The 17,168-nt window shown below is 41.2% G+C and overlaps 1 protein-coding gene across 1 annotated transcript; it reads left to right on the forward strand.

The window, feature by feature from the left end:
* The first annotated feature begins 1,483 nt into the window (after window positions 1–1,483).
* Window positions 1,484–17,009, forward strand: GPNMB (glycoprotein nmb). The gene is made up of 11 exons (XM_041466441.1): window positions 1,484–1,600; window positions 6,491–6,640; window positions 7,353–7,496; window positions 8,818–8,997; window positions 10,072–10,230; window positions 10,716–11,024; window positions 12,201–12,323; window positions 13,013–13,115; window positions 14,010–14,215; window positions 15,744–15,831; window positions 16,592–17,009. Exons 1-11 carry the CDS (start codon window positions 1,531–1,533, stop codon window positions 16,743–16,745), a joined length of 1,686 nt encoding a protein of 561 aa, XP_041322375.1. The 5' UTR covers window positions 1,484–1,530; the 3' UTR covers window positions 16,746–17,009.
* Window positions 17,010–17,168: the final 159 nt, after the last annotated feature.

Consider the following 17,168-nt stretch of genomic DNA (forward strand, 5'->3'; position numbering starts at 1 on the left):
AAAGCAACAATCACATGAGGACGCTGCAGTCATATGATTTTTTTTTTTGCACAGTCAGTCACAGTTTGACTTCCATTTATGCTCCCCCTTGTTTCTGTCAGATAATGAGGGCTTAGTTTAAACAAGCCTGTAGCCCTAAGGCTATTGCTGTCACCCTGCTCCTTGGCTGGCAGTAGCAGGGAGAGTTAGCTCCAGCCAGGAGGATGCTGAAGCACGGATTCTAAATATGCAAAATCCACAGGACTGGACATCAGAGCCTGCACTACTGAGAGAAATGCTGGCTAGGGTGCTCTGGGTCTCTGAGTAGTGGTAGTAACTTACACAGTTAATAAAAACAGAAAAATAGAAGAAATTACCAAAAAAAAAAAAAAAAAAAAAAAAAAGTAGTCAGAGTTCTAAGATCCTTTTCCATTGGGCAATGTCTTCATTCTGTTGACAGTGCCTTGGCATGATGGACTTCCACCTGCCCTGCCCAAAATAAAAATGGTTTGCTGCTGCCCAGCTCACTGGTTTCTGGCTAGCTGGTGTCACACTTACTAGTGCTGTTCTTTGGGACCACTGAAACTACTACTCAGTGCTCTCTTGAGGACTGTACTTGGCTCTGTGCCTTGCCATCTTACCAAAGCTCGTTCTTTGCCGCAAACAACAGCAAGAAACTTCACAAGGCTGCCAGGGCTCCAGTGAAAAGCAGCTGCTGTGCTGCCTGTGGAAGAACACCTGGGCTGGGCAAGCCCGCTGAACCTGAATTTGAACCATTAGTGCAGTGTTTGCCAATCTATGTTGCTCCTCTTGAGCCACTCAAGAGGAGCACTACCTCATTGTTAGGCTGGGCAGCAAAGTCTATTTCTTGTTTATTGCTGTAATCCAGAAGTTTATACAACCAGTTGTCTGTGTGAGGGTCGTGGATATTGAGTGCCATTCACCACACAGGGGCTGTGATGGCACCTCTAGCCATGGTCAATTGGATAGGCATGTACCCACGAAATGTTTAAATAATATTTTCCTTAACAATCAACTCGGATCAGGAGCCAAGTCAGGAGATGTGCTGGAATTGGCCATTTTCCATTCAGTTTAGAGCTGGTGCCCAGCATATGGGATGAGCCGTGTGGTTAAGTAGCGATGGGTTCATCAAACGCAGTGAGCTGTTGCAGGAACACTTGCAGATCAGGCTGGGGCAAGAGTTAATTTGGATTCCTAATTTAAAAACAAATTAAGTACAAAAATTGATCACAGTGCAAAACTAGTATAAAAATGCCTGTGGGGTGAATGGTGTGGCTCCAAACAGGTCTCTCAGTAATCCCAGGGAACGCTGAAAGCAAAGGGAGTGAGTCATAAGCACATGAGCTGAAAGAAGCTGAAGACAAAATCATGCATCTCTGCTTAATTCCATCACATGATGAGTCCCGGGGCCCTTCATTTAATCGGAGAGCAGAGCGGCGGAGAAGCTTCACTCTGAGCTCCCGGTGGGGACCGGAGGAGTGTCCGTGCGCGGCTCCCGGCAGGCGCTGCCCCGGCCCGGCTCTCGGAACCATGGGTGCTGCTCGCCGCCCCCTCGGACTGCTGCTCCTGGCCCAAGCGCTGCTCTGCACTGCTGCCACACGTGAGTGCTTCCCTCGCCCCGCATCCCTGCCTCGCAGTGTTCTTCCATGCGCCCAGCCAGCGCAGGAAAAGCGGCTGCTCCCAGCACCTGTGGTGGCTGCTGGAGCCCTGCCTGCCCCCCAGTAGGCGACAGCCGGTTCCACCGCAGGGTTGCCTGGCTCGGGGTAGAAGAGCTGCCTGAGCTGGAGAAGTGTGCTGAGAACTGCTCAGTAATCTGTTCCCTGCGCTCCACAGGTGTATGGAGCTGACTGGAGCTAAAGCTTGGCTCTTGGCAGCAAATTCTTAGCGACACCTCCCCGGTTCAAGCATGGCAGATGCAGAATGGACTTCGCACAGTTGGCTTGGCTCAGTTGTGGCTGGGAGAGGCCAGGTCAGAAACAGTGCTCCCCACTGGGACACTTGGACCTGTGGGTCCCAAACCTCAAGGAGCCCAGCCAAGGAATTAGATCTGCAAGCCACAGTGGGCAGGGAGTGGGCTGATCTGCTTCTTCCCGGGCTCCCAATTTGACTCAAGTCTTAGGATGACTCCCTGAGCTCAGGGCTGGGAATGTAGAAATGGGATTTTAAGCTCAAATTCCAGAATGTACAGTGTGGAAATTGAAAATCTTAAAAGCTGAAGTCCATCTGAGCATTCATCTAGCCTTGTACCTGCCTCCAATGGAGAATAGTACTGGATGTATCACTGCACAGGTCAGGACACATTCCCAGCTTTTGGTGATTTATAGCATTTATAGAATTGCCTCTGTCAGATGCAGAGTCATTATATTTAACAGTTTTTACCAGACTTTTTCCATCTGTTCATGCATTTGGGTTTTCATTGTAACACGTGTAAATTTTTGGGACACACTATGGCCTGCCAGCAAAAAAATTCACACCTTAATTGTACCTTATGTGAAGAAGTACCTTTCAAATGCTTAGAACCTGTAACCTGCTGGTTTCATTTGATTCCCCTTAACTTTTGTACCTTCAGCTTCTTCCTCCATGCTGTTCATGGTTCTGTTTTTATATTCTCCCCTGTCACCTCTTCTCCAGGCTTCAAGACACAGTCTATACAGCTGTTCCTCACGTGGAAACAATTCTATCCCTTTGTAGCATCCTCACCACCTCTCTCTGTATTTTTTCAGTTCTTTTATAGTGATTGAGCTGCAGAGAACAGAGCATACAGTACTCAAGACATGGCATTATAAAATGCTGTAATGATGTTCCCATCTTTGTTCTCTATCTAGCCTTTTCCTAGGTTTTCAACTACCAATGAGTACTGCATTCAAAACTCTAAAGCTGCAAGATCCCATTTCTGAGTTTAGAGCTGGTTTAGAGCTCCTCATTCTCAATGTAAGGTTCCATTTAACTCTGTTGAATTTCATACAGTTTTATTCTTGAGTCATCTAGTTTCATAGAGTCCTCCCCTCTATTACTTTAATGCACAGTCCTCAGCAGATTAAAGAACTTTGCTGTTTACCTGTTTTCCAGATCCTGAGCATTTAAAATTATTTTAACAATGGAGAAAACTGGGCACTTATTCATAACTTTTTTTTTGTAATATCCTAACCAATCATTTACTCATGTGAAATCAGTCCTTCGTTCTTATCCCACGGTAACTTAATTGCCTTATGTTCCTTTAGCAAGGGACCTCATCAAGTGCTGTCTGGAACTCAAGCAGACTGGAACAAGCAGGTCAGCCTTGTTCCCATGCTCTCTGTCTCCCTCACAAAACTCAGAATATGTTTGTGAGCAATGCACTCCTTTTATGGCAAATCATATTAATGCACTGTACCTACTTGTTCTGTTCCTCACTGCTGTTCCTACCAGCTTCTCCAGCTTGAGCCCCAAAGGGTTTTTTTAATCCTCTAAATCTTCCCTGGAAGTGTTTTTAAAAACTGTCATCACATTTGCCAATTTTTGTTTCTCAGTCACTGAAGCAGTGTTAAGCAAGATGTTACATGCTATGGTTAATAGCTCATTTATTTCACTCTTGAATAACTTCCATACGTGGGCCATCCTATCTAGACAACTTTGTCATTTTGTTGATTTGTTCTATAATTGGGTTTTATGTGCCAACACTTCATTTTGAGAGATATTCTCTGTCATTGTAAAAAAAAAATCCTATCACAGAAACTCCCTATGTTCTTCCTTTGTGAATGAAAATATAAACCAATTGACCTGTTTGACTTTTGTGCTACTCCTTTACCTTCCCTGAATGCTTCTTTTGCATCTACATAATCTTTTGGCCCTATACATCCTGGCAAGCTTTCCAACTTGGTTTATACTTGGTGAAAAAAAGTTAATTTGTAGGTTTAGTTTTTTTCAAGTTGTTCCTCAAATTCTTTTTTGTCCTGCTTTATTATGTTTCCATACATAACTTTAGAAAGTTTATGTTACAGTCTGGTGCCATTCCACCAGCCTTTTTACTTCTAATACACTTTTATCCTCTTTAGCTGGGTCATCTTTCTATTTATGCTGTCCCAACATTGGCTCTCATTCTCTCTTTCATGGCTAATACACTTTCACAGGAAATACTGAACTTGTCTCTGCTACGTTTTTCCCCAAAATGAAAGCCAGAATGAGAAAGAAGAAAGTCAATCGGAGTATAAGATCTCTTCCCCTATGATCACCTCACCAAAACTATTACAGGAATCTGTTCCTTGGAGCATAACATTACTCTGTCTATTTTGAACTGAATTGCTCTAATTTTGGTTATGACCAACATCTGTTCTTGAGTGGTTTTCATTGTTAAAAAAGAAATACATTAAAGCTTTTTGTTCCTTTAAATTCACCAACTGAAAATCTTCAGTTCCATGTGTTAGAGAAACCAGTGCAGAAGTCTTTCCTCATCTGAAAAACCATCTTTGTCTTGCCCTGAAGCTTGTGAAATGCTTTATATTTGACTGAAGGAAACAAAGCTCATCAGAGAGGCAAAGAAATACCTAAGCAGCTTGTGATTTAGAAGCAGTAACAACAGCTATTACTAGACTAGAAAATGAATTTTGAATTCAAGGATTGTTAATGAAAACAAAAAATTAAAAGCATTTCTACAATTAAAAGTGCTCCAGCTGTTTTTGATAAATTGAACATTTGGGAAAAAAAACAATGATTGAAAAGTTTTGATCTGACAAAATCAAAACATTTTTATTCATTAAATAAATTTTAGATAAAATCAAGGAGAATGGGAAAAATAAATTACAAAATTATGTAGCCATTTACTTTTGAATGAGACATTAACTTAATGATATCTAAAGTCTAATTGAACTTGCTAAGCCTTTGTGAAGTTTGTTTTGTTCCTGAGTAAAGCTTCTGAACAACAACATTACTAAACTCGCCTTCTGACCAAGACTCAAAACAATACAGCATGTGATACAGGTCAAGTAAATACCAGTCATAATGTTATGCTTGCTCACATCAAAAAATATTAAATCTGCAGGAAATACTTGATTCAAGTGATTTAGTGAGACTGCAGGGAGTTCCTGGAGGGCAAAAGTCTGTGGGAGATTGTGTCTCTGAGAGCAAAATCTGTTGTTTTCCTCAAACTGTTCAGTCCTCAAGAGTGGAGAGAGAGCTACCAGCATCAGCTCAGAGTGGAGATGGGACTGGCCAAGGGATGTTCTTCCTGCCCAGCAGAAATCTCACTGGGCAATAAAACACCAAGAGAAAGCAGCTCCTGCCTCTTCTTCCAAGCTCTTTCTCTGATTATCTCTTGCAGTAAAATTAGGAGCCACCCACCTGTAAAGACCGTGCTTAAACTGGCTACACCTGCTCTGTGTCTTTTCCAAAGCTTGGAGAAATTCCAGCACTACCGGTTAGGTTACAGCATACAGGGCAATTCTTGCCCTTCTTACAGGTCTCTGCATTTTCTTTGAAGTCATCCAGAACTTCACTGCACTTGGGTATAAATCTAAGTTGCATTCTTCATCAGCTGTACTTTTGCAATAAAGCCATGGAAAGCAGAAATTCTAACTCCCTTAACATGGTGACAGAATGGCACACCCAGCAGTTACCTTACATGATTAACATTAACATGGCAGAGCTCTTTAAAGCCTCCAGGTTTTCATGGAGCTGTGCCCATGAGCCCTCTTATTAACTTATTTTTATAGCATCCTACAGTGGCCAACGTGTTCCTACAGGTTACTTGGATATTTATGTTGCTTTCCACTATGTGTCCTTTGTGACAGAAAGAGGGATCCTAGAAGCCTGGGAAAAGTTTGAGCCCATCATTTGTAGTAATATGAGAAGAAAGAGGTTATTGAAGTTATTTAATATCAGAGCCATTTCTAAATAAAAGGCATGAAGCTAATATGTTATTGTTGTTATATTATAAACACATTGAATTTACTATTCAGCTCTAAATTTCCTTTTCTGGAAATACCAGCTTCTGTTATAATTGGTTCCACCCCTCCCACTCAAACCACCAGCCAACTCACCAAAGGAGCTGCACTGGGTCAAAACTAATTCCTGGCACAACTTCCACTAGAGCACAACTCAGACACAGAATGAATGTATCCTGTTAGCCTTTTAGTTGTAGATTTATTACCAGGCAAAGCAGTCAGAAATCAAGCAACCTCTATGCAGAGAGCCTGACTGTTGCAGGGTTATGTAAACTCTTGCAAACCATTGCTCTGATATGGTCAAAACACTGTAAAAATTTTTATTCTTTGTCTGGGAAGTTTGCAATACTGCAAGTAGAAAAAAAATGTCAGTCTGACAATGGTGGAATTGTCTTTATGTTGATTATAGTTGATGTAAGTGTTTATAGCTGCAATGATAAAATTCTGTCATTTCCTACTGGTGGAAAGTTTTCTACCGGTACATGATTAAAGTTCAGCACAAGAGTAATGTTTTTATAGAGTAGTAGAGAAACTTGCATTACGTTAACACTGATGTTTGATATTCTCTCTAGGGTTTCAAGATGTGATGAACCATGGAAGCACTTCTCCTGTCACATCCTACAAGAAGCTACAAGGCTGGTCTAGTGATCAAAATAAATGGAATGAAAAACTTTATCCTTTCTGGGAAGAAGGAGATCCCAGATGGAAGGACTGCTGGAAAGGTGATAGCACATACACATTTCAAAGACACTTGAAAAACCGTATGGCCACAAATCCACCACAGTGCAGAGTGCAGGTGCTATAGAGCATTTTCATAGGGGCAACATCCACTGTTGCACGGAATGGCAAGTTAGAGAGGATTGGGTTTGATACCATTCCCAGTGGGTAGCCTGAGGAAGCAGAACAGTGAGTTATTTCATAAAATACTTTCCCATTGTGGCTAATCTCAGACATTAATACTTACCAAGAAGTACTGATGGTCAGGGCTCCAGCACAATCCATCACATGAAACATGCCCTGGAGGACAGACAGCTTCAACTGCTACCTCAGTAGGGCACGTGGGCTTCAGACTGACAGCTTCAGCAAAGACCATGTCTACTGTCACCTGGGCTGAGCTCAGGGCCACTGACTATCCTGGAGAGAAACAAAAATTTTCTCCTTTTAAATATATTGACCCCCACAGGTAGAAAAATATATTCTTAGCTCTAGGAAGAAAATTAATGGCAGAGCAGTAAGTGATCTGGGGGATACGCTGAGTCCCTGTGATTGTTTGAAGCTGGGGTTTTGGTAAGAGCACAAGTGACTTAGGAGCATGAAAGCCCTTAGAAACAGAGTAACCAAGAAAGCATTTCTACTGTAAATGGTGCACAGTTGATGGCAGCTTCTGCTGCGGTGCACCTTTGCTGCTGCAAAGACTGATTTTCTTTTCCACAGGCGGAAGGGTGACAGCCAAACTGGACAGTGACAGCCCAGCACTGGTAGGATCCAATGTGAGCTTTGTTGTGACTCTCCAGTTTCCCAAGTGCCAGACAGAAGACAGTGATGGCAACATAGTATACAGGAGAAACTGTACCCGGGGTAGGTAATGGCAATTTCCCTGCACGGTGCTCACACCTGCCTGGTGCTGCTGTGAGTGTGTCACTGGGCTCTGACAGCACCACAGGCACCCCCAATGGACAGCCGTGCTGGGTTTAACTGATAACTGGTATCTGATAACACTTACCTGTCATACCCAGCCTGTGCCACACCGTTTTTTTCCTAAGAAGATCACTGTGGTATTTTTCGTGCTCTGCCCCACTCCATATACACTGACCAGGTAATTTGAGACTGACCATTGTTATAAACTTGCTTTCCCAAAGCAGTCACACAATCTGACTTCCCAACAGAACTGGCACTGCTTTTCAGCTCAGGCACAATGTTGCGCAGTCACGCTGTTTTCTTTCAAACTTATAAACTGTCAAATTATAAAACTTGAGGGTTTTTTTTTTAAATTTTTTTTTTTAATTATGAATTGTAGAATTCAGTTACCATATCTGCACAAAAGAGTAAATCTCACACTTCCACATTTTAGGAATTAAAAATTGAACAAGTAAATATCTAAAAATCAAGAAATATTTTCCTCAGAAAATCACCCTTTTTCATCTAATTTACTACTACCTGGAGAAAAAAGCCCATCATAATTCCAGTGTTTTAAGCTGCTGGATCTAGAACAACACATGCTGTTCTACCTTTCATCCTCTGAATGCACAAATGTTCAACAAATTTTTTTACTGATCAAAGTAATTTTCATTTCAAGGCATATCAGCAAGTTTTTTGTCAGCCTAAGTTGCAGTTAACTATCTAATATTTTGTTAGCAGCTTATATCCATATTCAATATCTGCTGTGCTGTTTGGGGGAGGAAACTTCCTATTTGCCAGTCAGAAAATAACAGAAATTCATGTCTTAGTTATTCAAAGGTGCCATAGAAAACTTTTCTGACAAAATAAACGAAGTCACTTCCTTACAGAGCTTCCACAGCTACTCTTTGTACTTACAATTTTAGATTCTGCCTGCCAAATATTTAGGTAGCTCTGTTACCCTTGGCAAACAGTAGCATCCTGTGTAGTCAACACCAAGTTTTTGGGCAAGCACTTCTAAATTGTGTCTGGCCCATGAGACAGTAAAGTATTTTTTAAACTCCTTAATAAAATAGCACCAAGACAAAACCATTTTGTGTTTACATTAAAAACCAAACAAAGCACAACTTCAGGAAAGAAGAATTAATGTCAGTCTAAAAATACCCCACTTCACCTGTTGTTTAAATGCAGCAATTGCTATAACCTGCAGTGCTTGCCTCCTGTTTTCTGACTCTCTGCACACTTCTCAGCTGACCAGAACATGTCCTGCTTCTATCCTTAGATCCTCCAGCTGCCGTGGATCAGCAAGTCTATGTCTACAACTGGACTGAATGGACTGACAACTGTGGCTGGGAAAACTGCACAAGCAACCACAGCCACCATGTATTCCCAGATGGACGTCCTTTCCCTCATCACCCTGGCTGGAGGAGAAGGAACTTTGTCTATGTGTTTCACACTTTTGGTTAGTACTGCAACATATGCCTTGGTTGGGGTGATGCTGCAAGCTTTATATTCCCTTTGTACACAACTCATTTGTCAAGTATGTTTTACTAAAAGCACTTTAAAAATTATTCCACACTCTTGAGTGGAAATACTGAATTAATTCCCCACTTTTCCAGAGGGGCCATCAGTTGTTTGGTCTAGAAATCATGGATTACCAGAAGATTCTCTTTAAAACTTGCATTCACAATACTACCACTGAAGAAAATTAATTTCCTTTCAGTACTACTCAAGATCTTTTTCTAGGAAAAGAGAGAGTCTGAGCAGGTCAGTCAGACAATTTATTGACAGCTCACTGCCACTTAAGACTTTTAGATTTAAGAGAGAACACAGTGCTGTGTATCACCAGTTTAACAGTGCAGCACTTCTTGTCTCTAGGGAGGTGAGAACTGCCACTGGCTGTTCTGCTGCTCTGGTCACAGATGCTGATTTTCAATGTTTCCTGCTCCTGAGTATGTAATGGTTGGGCTATTCCTGCCATTGGCTATGTACTAAATCTCAGTGCCTTCAGTTCTCCTGGATAAATCGGTATTATTGTCGGGATGAGTAATAATAATAATATTCCAAATTTTATGCAGAGATGATACTATTTACCTACCTCAGTCAGCTGTTAAAAAGACAAATAATCGAATATATAAAAATGGTTGTAGAGTATGAAGCAAGAGGTATTGTATCTTCTGGCCACTCTGAAAGCAAACAGAAGATCATTTAAAATGCCTCACACCATCCACTACATAATCCTAATGACTTAATGTAATGTAACTGCTTTGGAAAGATGTAGATGTCTTGGCAATTTTTTCTTGGATTAGTGAAACTGGGAACATCTTTTTGACAACTTTGAAAAACCGGAAATTATGTGAGTAAACACACTGTAAAATTATCCAGTCCTTCAAAATCACCTGTCAGATTATTGGAAAACATTTCTAAACTATTAATGTTTATTTTGACAATGTGAGATTCTCAGAGACTTTGCCTCTCATAAACCAACTTGTGGCGAGGCTGAGGGGGAAAATGTTAATTTCACGTTGTGTTTCAGGTCAGTATTACCAAACAACGGGACGATCTTCAGCGAAGTTTTCAGTCAACACAGCAAACATCACTCTTGGAGAACACGGGATGTCAGTGTCCATTTACAGGAGAGGACACTCAGGCTTTGTTCCGGTTGCGAGAGCAAAAACCACCTACTCTGTAACAGGTGAGCGTGCTGGAGTCGGCTGTGGTGACATGCTGGGGGGATTTGTTGCTTAGCTGTTAAAAAAATTCAGCACAAGCACAGTCTGGCATGAAAAGAAGATATTGGCCTGAGAAAGGTTTTTAGCATGAAAGTGGAATCTCTGGTAAATTGCCTTGAGTAGCTTAAGTAACCTTCTTGCCTAGCTCAGTAGTGACCCCTCCACTTTCTAATGGAAAACTATTTACGAGAGATAATGCAATCTTCCACAGATTCACAGAATCACAGTCTGTGCTGTGATTCCTCATTTGTCCCCATATTTTTCTGTCTGTTTCCTACTGACATTCTCTCCTCAGGTCACAAATCAAATTAAAGTACACACCTCTGTTAAAAATACCATGTTTACCTCTCACATTCTGGCTGTTGCTGTGCAGGGGCTTTGGAACTGTTTATTGTTTGCAGACAGGTATCTCTGCTTTATTTATTTATCTCTTTTTTCTCCCCTCCAGACAAAATTCCATTAATTGTGAGTATGTTCCAAAAACATGACCGCAACGTCTCAGACTCCATTTTCATCAAAGACTCACCAATTACATTTGATGTGAAGATCCATGATCCCAGCTACTATCTGAATAATTCTGCCATCTCCTACAAGTGGAACTTCGGAGATGGAAGTGGTTTATTTGTAGCCAGCGGTTCTAGTACATCTCACACCTACACTCTGCAAGGAAACTTCACTCTGAATTTAACTGTCCAAGCCATTATACCTGTACCTTGCAGGCCAGTAACACCCACTGCACCACCGCCCACCTCAGCAGGTAAGCATTTATCAAAAGGCACTGGCATTAGGCGATATGCTAAAACTCTATATTCTGATGTTTTAAGTTAATATCTTTAGTAGTTTTACTGTCATCATGAAAGAGCTGCAAGCCTCTGGAAACCCTCTATAAAATTGGCTTAGAGACAGAATCAATAAGCATTAACTCTTCTAGGATTCTATGGTAGAGATCACTTACACGTTTAACTCCTTATGCATCCAGTTCTACCACCACACTTACAGCATGCAAAGGTTTCAGGTGAACATAAATGTAAGTTTGTATTATCTCTGCCACACTTGGTCAGGAGATTCTAGCCTTATCTACTCAGGGTCATCTTCTGAGGTAAGATGTAAATTTCAAGTGAGAAAAAGGAATTTCAGAACACTCTTATAGCAAGCTCCTATCTAGATTTCATTAACTTCCATCCAAAATTAAATGAGATTGGACTGAGCTAGAAAAACCTAGTCATATTCAAAAATATGGGATTTCCACATGGCATTAACCCAGAACAGCTTTTTCACTCTAAATTTATTGACTAACATATTTCAGAATAACTTTTATTATGTTCAGCATTGGTTTATCATCTCAGAGGGTTTTAAGAAGGCCTACAGTTTCAGCCCTAATAATACTGCTGTGAAACTGTAAATGTGGTTATATTTTTCAAATTTCATATTTTTAATATGTGCTCTTACCAAAATATGGAGTGAGAATGAAAAATTAAAGGAAACATTTAATTTTCACCACTTCCCCTCTTCATTTTTCCACTAGCTGTAATGCAGAGCAGTGGGAAAATACCAGCTTTTAAAAAAGCATTTTAAATGTTTTATTGGCCTTTGGATTTCTTATATAATTGATTTGGGGATTTTCAAGAAGTGTTTAATTGTATTACACCTTGTAGTCTCCCTTTTATTTCACAGAGATGGGTGACTAGCCAGGTGGCTTTTGGAGTGGGGCTCCCCAGGCCACTCTAGGGTTCTAAAGCTGAGCACATGTATTTTCTTTAGGGATTACAGCCATGAGCTCACTACACAGATACACACATGACTGCACAGCTGCAAACCAAAGCCACTGACAGCCCATGGAATGAAGGAACAGTTGGAACATGTGGCTGTGTTCTGAGTACCCCAAAGCAGAGCTTATTCTAAAGTTGTTGCATCTCTGTTTCTTCTGCCTTAGTTACTACTGGATTATCTTCTGATTCTGACTCTTCTCCCACTGTGGAGTCAGTGGAGGACAATCCTGATGGAGGCTGCCATATTTCCAGAAATGGATACTATGGAAGTAGTATTGCTGTTGTAGGTAAGGATGTGTGTCAGTACCTGAACAGAGGAATGATGTTAACAATGAACAACAATGCATGGTAGAAATAATGTTTATTTAGACACATTTTTATCAATTGCATGAGATCCACAAAAAGATCCTTCTCATGGACATAGCTGAGAGTTTTAAGGATTAATGTACAGACATCTAAGTGGCTACTTGGGTTTCTGCCTGCACTCTGCCAGGGGCTAGCTGCAGAGGTTATGAGCCCTTGCTTTCAGACACGTGAGGCTGGACCTTGGTCTGGATCCCTGCTGATGGCTGACCCCAAGTGCTGGTTGAGTTGTGCATTGTCATTCCTTTCCCTGCCACCAGCTTCTGAACATGCCACAGCAGGAGCACATGGGCTGGGGAGGAGGTTTACCAAAGGTTGAACTGGCCTTTGAATGCAGAGAAATCTCATGTAGTGGGAAGTGATTTCACAAAATAAGGAAGTAAATAACATAAATAAATGAGGGGAAAAAAGACAGACCAGAAAGAGCAGCCTCACAGGGAAAGCACTGGAAAATTTCTCAGCTTTCAAAGCCTTCAAGAGGAGTGCTAAGGGAGGGAGTAGGTTATGAAAAACAAGACCTGAACTGAGCATCAGCCAAACACTCGAGGTTCAGTACACACAGACTTCAAAGCTTGTCATGTGTCCTACAGTTGATATGTGTTTCCTCTCCCAGAGGGAATCCTCGAGGTAAATATTATTCAGATGACAAGCATCCAGATGACAGAAAGTCAAGCTGAAAACTCACTGGTTGACTTTGTTGTTACCTGCCAAGGGAGGTAAGTTGTGAATGAAGCTGTCAATCTTCCCTGTTTAAAACTAATTAGGTGCTGGAATGCTATATGCACTTAGATGCAGATGTACAAACAAAATTTGGGAACTGCAGTGTTTCTATTTCTTGATGGGAACTAAAGATAATGCAAGTCTCATTTTTAAACTATGCCAAGAGAGGCTACTGCCAGGGACTTAGGATTCAGAGCAAACATCCAGTCTCAAAATAAGGAACTGATTGAGGGGAAAAAACGCTTTACAGTCTCCTGGCCAAGACAAGATTTCAGCACTTACAGTAAAGTGGGAAGCAGTTTACTGAAATTGTAAGGAAATCCTTTCTTTTTGGCCATGAGTTTTTGACACTTGGAGTAAATGGGTGAGTCCAAGCAACTTCTTGGATGCAAAAAACATTAGACTAGTATTCCTAGGTCTTAGAAGATCAGAGTTGAGAGGACTAAGAAGTACAAGAAACACTGTGGTAATACAACTGGAATACAATTAACATCTCTTAAGGGAGTATTTTCTTTTCCAGCATATGATACTACTTAAAAGAATCTGCATTCCTTTCTTAAAGATGTGTATTAAGTGTATTAAAGGTCATGGACTTTATAAGTTGATTTGATCCAGGTAATCCTGCGATCACCCTAAAATGTTAAATAATAAGCGAAACAAGCAGATAATTATACAGATTGTATACATGCATTCTGTATAAAAACCACATGTACATATATCAATGTATAGGTATGCAAAAAATACATATAGTGCCAAAAAATCACTATAGTGCCACCGATTTCAACAGGCACCAGAATAAAACTGGTGCACCAGTGCAATGTGTCTGTGAACTGGGCTAACTGGGCTGGCAGGACTCCACATCTGCAATGTGCTCTCTCTTCCCATGGCAGCCTCCCCACAGATGTCTGCACAGCAGTTTCTGACCCCACGTGCCAGGTGTCCAAGAGCGTGGTATGTGACCCCGTCGTCGTCACGGATGAATGTTTACTCACCATCAGGAGAGCTTTTGAGGAACCTGGGACATACTGTATAAACATCACCCTGGGTGATGACACAAGTCAAGCCCTTGCCAGTGCCCTGATTTCTGTAAATGGAGGTGAGTGCACAAAGAGCAGACGTGGGTCATTGGTGAAAAGCTTCTCCCTGTGGCCATTTCCCTGCAGAGGGAGAGAACACAGGCATACATAGGATTTTTTTTTTTAATTTTTTTTTTTTTAATGCCTGGAAGCCTCAGCTGAGACTGCACCAGCTTGTCTAAGAGTCCATGCAAAGATAAAATGATGACTATTTCCCTGTGGGAATTTTAGCTGTTAGACCTTGGTTTGACTTCTGTTTACAATCCAATGAGTACAGTAATTACACAAACTATTTATTCAGTATCACAGAATATGAACAATTCTTAAGCCATAATGTAATTTTCCACAGAAAAATGTTGGGCAGAAAAGCAGGTGGGGAATGTGCCAGCCAGCCCACTCCACACATGGAGAGATAGCAGAAACAGAGGGGAATTCAGCTCACTTGAGACAGAATCAAAGTCTGCAGCACAGTTGGCTGCCCTGGGACCTCTTTACTGTCCATGGTTTCTATTTCTACATGAGGATGAGATGAATTATGTTCTGGAATGATCTGTGTTACATCCAGTGACTACAGAGTCTGCCCAGGGTTTCCAAACTGTTTCCAAACTGTTTCCAAAGAGGAGCTTCACCTTTGCTTGGATAAGTATCACTGTGTCTATCTCATAGCTATCAAAGCAGACTTTGTCATAACCAACTATTAAACTCAGCCTCAGTCAAAAGTCTAAAAGGTAGTGCTGCCACTCTGCTCCCACTTCATTGCCCTCCTGACTTCCTAAAACAGTGTCCTAGTGACTCTTCTGAACTCTCTAACTACTATCAGCCAAACAACTGACCCTTTGCAGTCATTTTCCACAGCATTTTTTGATGGTTTGATTTAATCTAGGTGTAAGTTTATCTGCACTGAAATCAATTCATTATGAATAAGGCACAATGCCTGATCTCTAAGTGCATTCTGGTTCCTAAAGGTGAAACTAAGCATGCAGAAGGGTTTTTCTCAGCTGTATTCACAGAGACTAGCTTTAGCCCAGTAAGGCTGGTCTGTCCAGGCGTCCTCCAGAGGGCAAAGCTGAGTTAAACTTTGGGGCTTCTGCTACATTCAAAGCAGAATTAGGACCTAAGAGAGGTTGCTGCTTTAAGTCACCTTCTGGATGAGCCCATCTAATTTTGTCAAAGTCATCCTATAGTCAGTGTACACATTTCTCCAGCATAACAAATGACAAGGATCAAATTAGCTTCACCTTGTGGGGTGCCAACAGGGCCTTTCATTCCTCTCCATGCTGGAAGGGTAGCCATGTGTCTGAGGAGCAGGGCTCATATGAGAAAACTGGCAAAGCACAACTCACACTCTGGTGGAATCAAGAATTACATGGATTAGGATGTGAAAGCACCACCTCCTGCCAGTCACTGACCTCCAGTGCTTAGCATATTAGAATTACTAAATGTGCTTCGATTCGTACAGCAATAAGTAAAAATGGCATTTTCTTTGGAAAGTCTATCTCACTGCAAAATAGAGGCTAACTTTTAATCAATCTACTTTCTGAACTATAGGAGCATCATCTGGAACAACAGAAGGTGTCTTTATATTCCTTGGCTTGTTGGCAGTGTTTGCTACCATTGGGGCATTTCTCCTTTACAAGTAAGTTGCTAATTTCTATGATTAAAAACAGTTCAAAGAACTGTCAAAATAGTATTTAAATTAACAAACTGAACAATTTAAATTTGCTTTAGCTACATTTTTGTTTCTTTACTATTGCAGCCCACAAATATTCTGGCAAATATTCAAGAAAATAAGATTACTGGTTTAGGCCACAAAACCACTGGACAACATGCAGATGTTAAGGACTTTCAGGAAAAAAAATGGGCACATTCTGTGCCCATAAGCACAAACAGTAATACTAGCAGGCCTGGGAACTTCATCTAAGCAGAAAACAAACTCAAACTGCATGAAGTGATTTACATATGCAGTGAAATCAAGCAAATTCTTCATTAATTGGTTAATAAATTCTTTGGGGGAAAAGGTGCTGAGCATGCAGGCCAGTAGAAGCACATGTTGCTGCATTATTATTTTGGAAGTTTCTCATGAGACTTTGGAAGTTTCTCTTTTGAGACTGCACGAAGTCTCCTGAGTCAAGTGTGTGCTCACCCTTCCCAGAGAGTGGTGAGAAACACACACTTCCATGGAGCAGCAGTACTCCAGTACTCCTTCTCCCTAAGCAGGTCCCTGTCACCACCACTGACCTATGGCTGCCAGACATTAGATGTGATTGAGCAGGGAAGGAGGAGAGAGAGTGCATGATGAGCACATGATGATTAGTGCTTTTATACGCTGGTCACATGCTAAATGTGCACCCTCCTTTAAAAGTCTTTCAGCAACTAACTGTTCACATTCTTTGCAGGAGATACAAGCAATACAAGCCTATTGAGAGGAGTGCAGAACAAACAGAGAAGCAGGAGGGATTTACTGCTTACTTCAGCACTTTCAAAGCCATTTTCTTCCCTAATAGTACTGAGAGAAATCCTCTGCTGAAGAGTAAACCAGGCATTGTTTAAACCTTTAGTGCAACACTGACTATTAAGTTCAGCACTTGTATCTGAGCTGTACTTTAACGGGACTTTCTTGTTATAAAAAAACCCCAGGAATTAAGGTGAAAGCACATGTAGATGGGATGGCAACTTTTGGGGCTTGGTGCAATTAGCAACATTAAAGTAGTCTTTTGTAGAAAAACAAAGAGGTAGTTTTAAACACTTGCTGTTCTTGCTTGTGATGTAGGATACACTCTTCTGAATTACTAATATCCCCCACTCCCACCCCCTTATCTGACTTTTCTTATTTCTAGGTTAACAGCCTGCAAAATGAATCACATCCATAATCTGGAAGGGGGAGGGAAAATAGGTTAATAAAAAAAAAAAAAAAAAGACAAAAAAACCCCCACCAACCAACCAACTTGTAAACACTTAGTTTTTATTGCTGCT

The sequence above is a fragment of the Pyrgilauda ruficollis genome, unplaced genomic scaffold, assembly GCF_017590135.1.
Source record: "Pyrgilauda ruficollis isolate IOZ18807 unplaced genomic scaffold, ASM1759013v1 scaffold2, whole genome shotgun sequence".
Taxonomy (NCBI): domain Eukaryota; kingdom Metazoa; phylum Chordata; class Aves; order Passeriformes; family Passeridae; genus Pyrgilauda; species Pyrgilauda ruficollis.

Bases quoted from the DNA above. Each gene is read 5' to 3' on its own strand.
- GPNMB (XM_041466441.1), top strand. From the start codon at position 1,531: ATGGGTGCTGCTCGCCGCCCCCTCGGACTGCTGCTCCTGGCCCAAGCG. The intron at 8,998-10,071 runs GTTAGTACTGCA...GTTGTGTTTCAG, and splicing joins CTATGTGTTTCACACTTTTG to GTCAGTATTACCAAACAACG. The intron at 11,025-12,200 runs GTAAGCATTTAT...CTTCTGCCTTAG, and splicing joins ACCACCGCCCACCTCAGCAG to TTACTACTGGATTATCTTCT.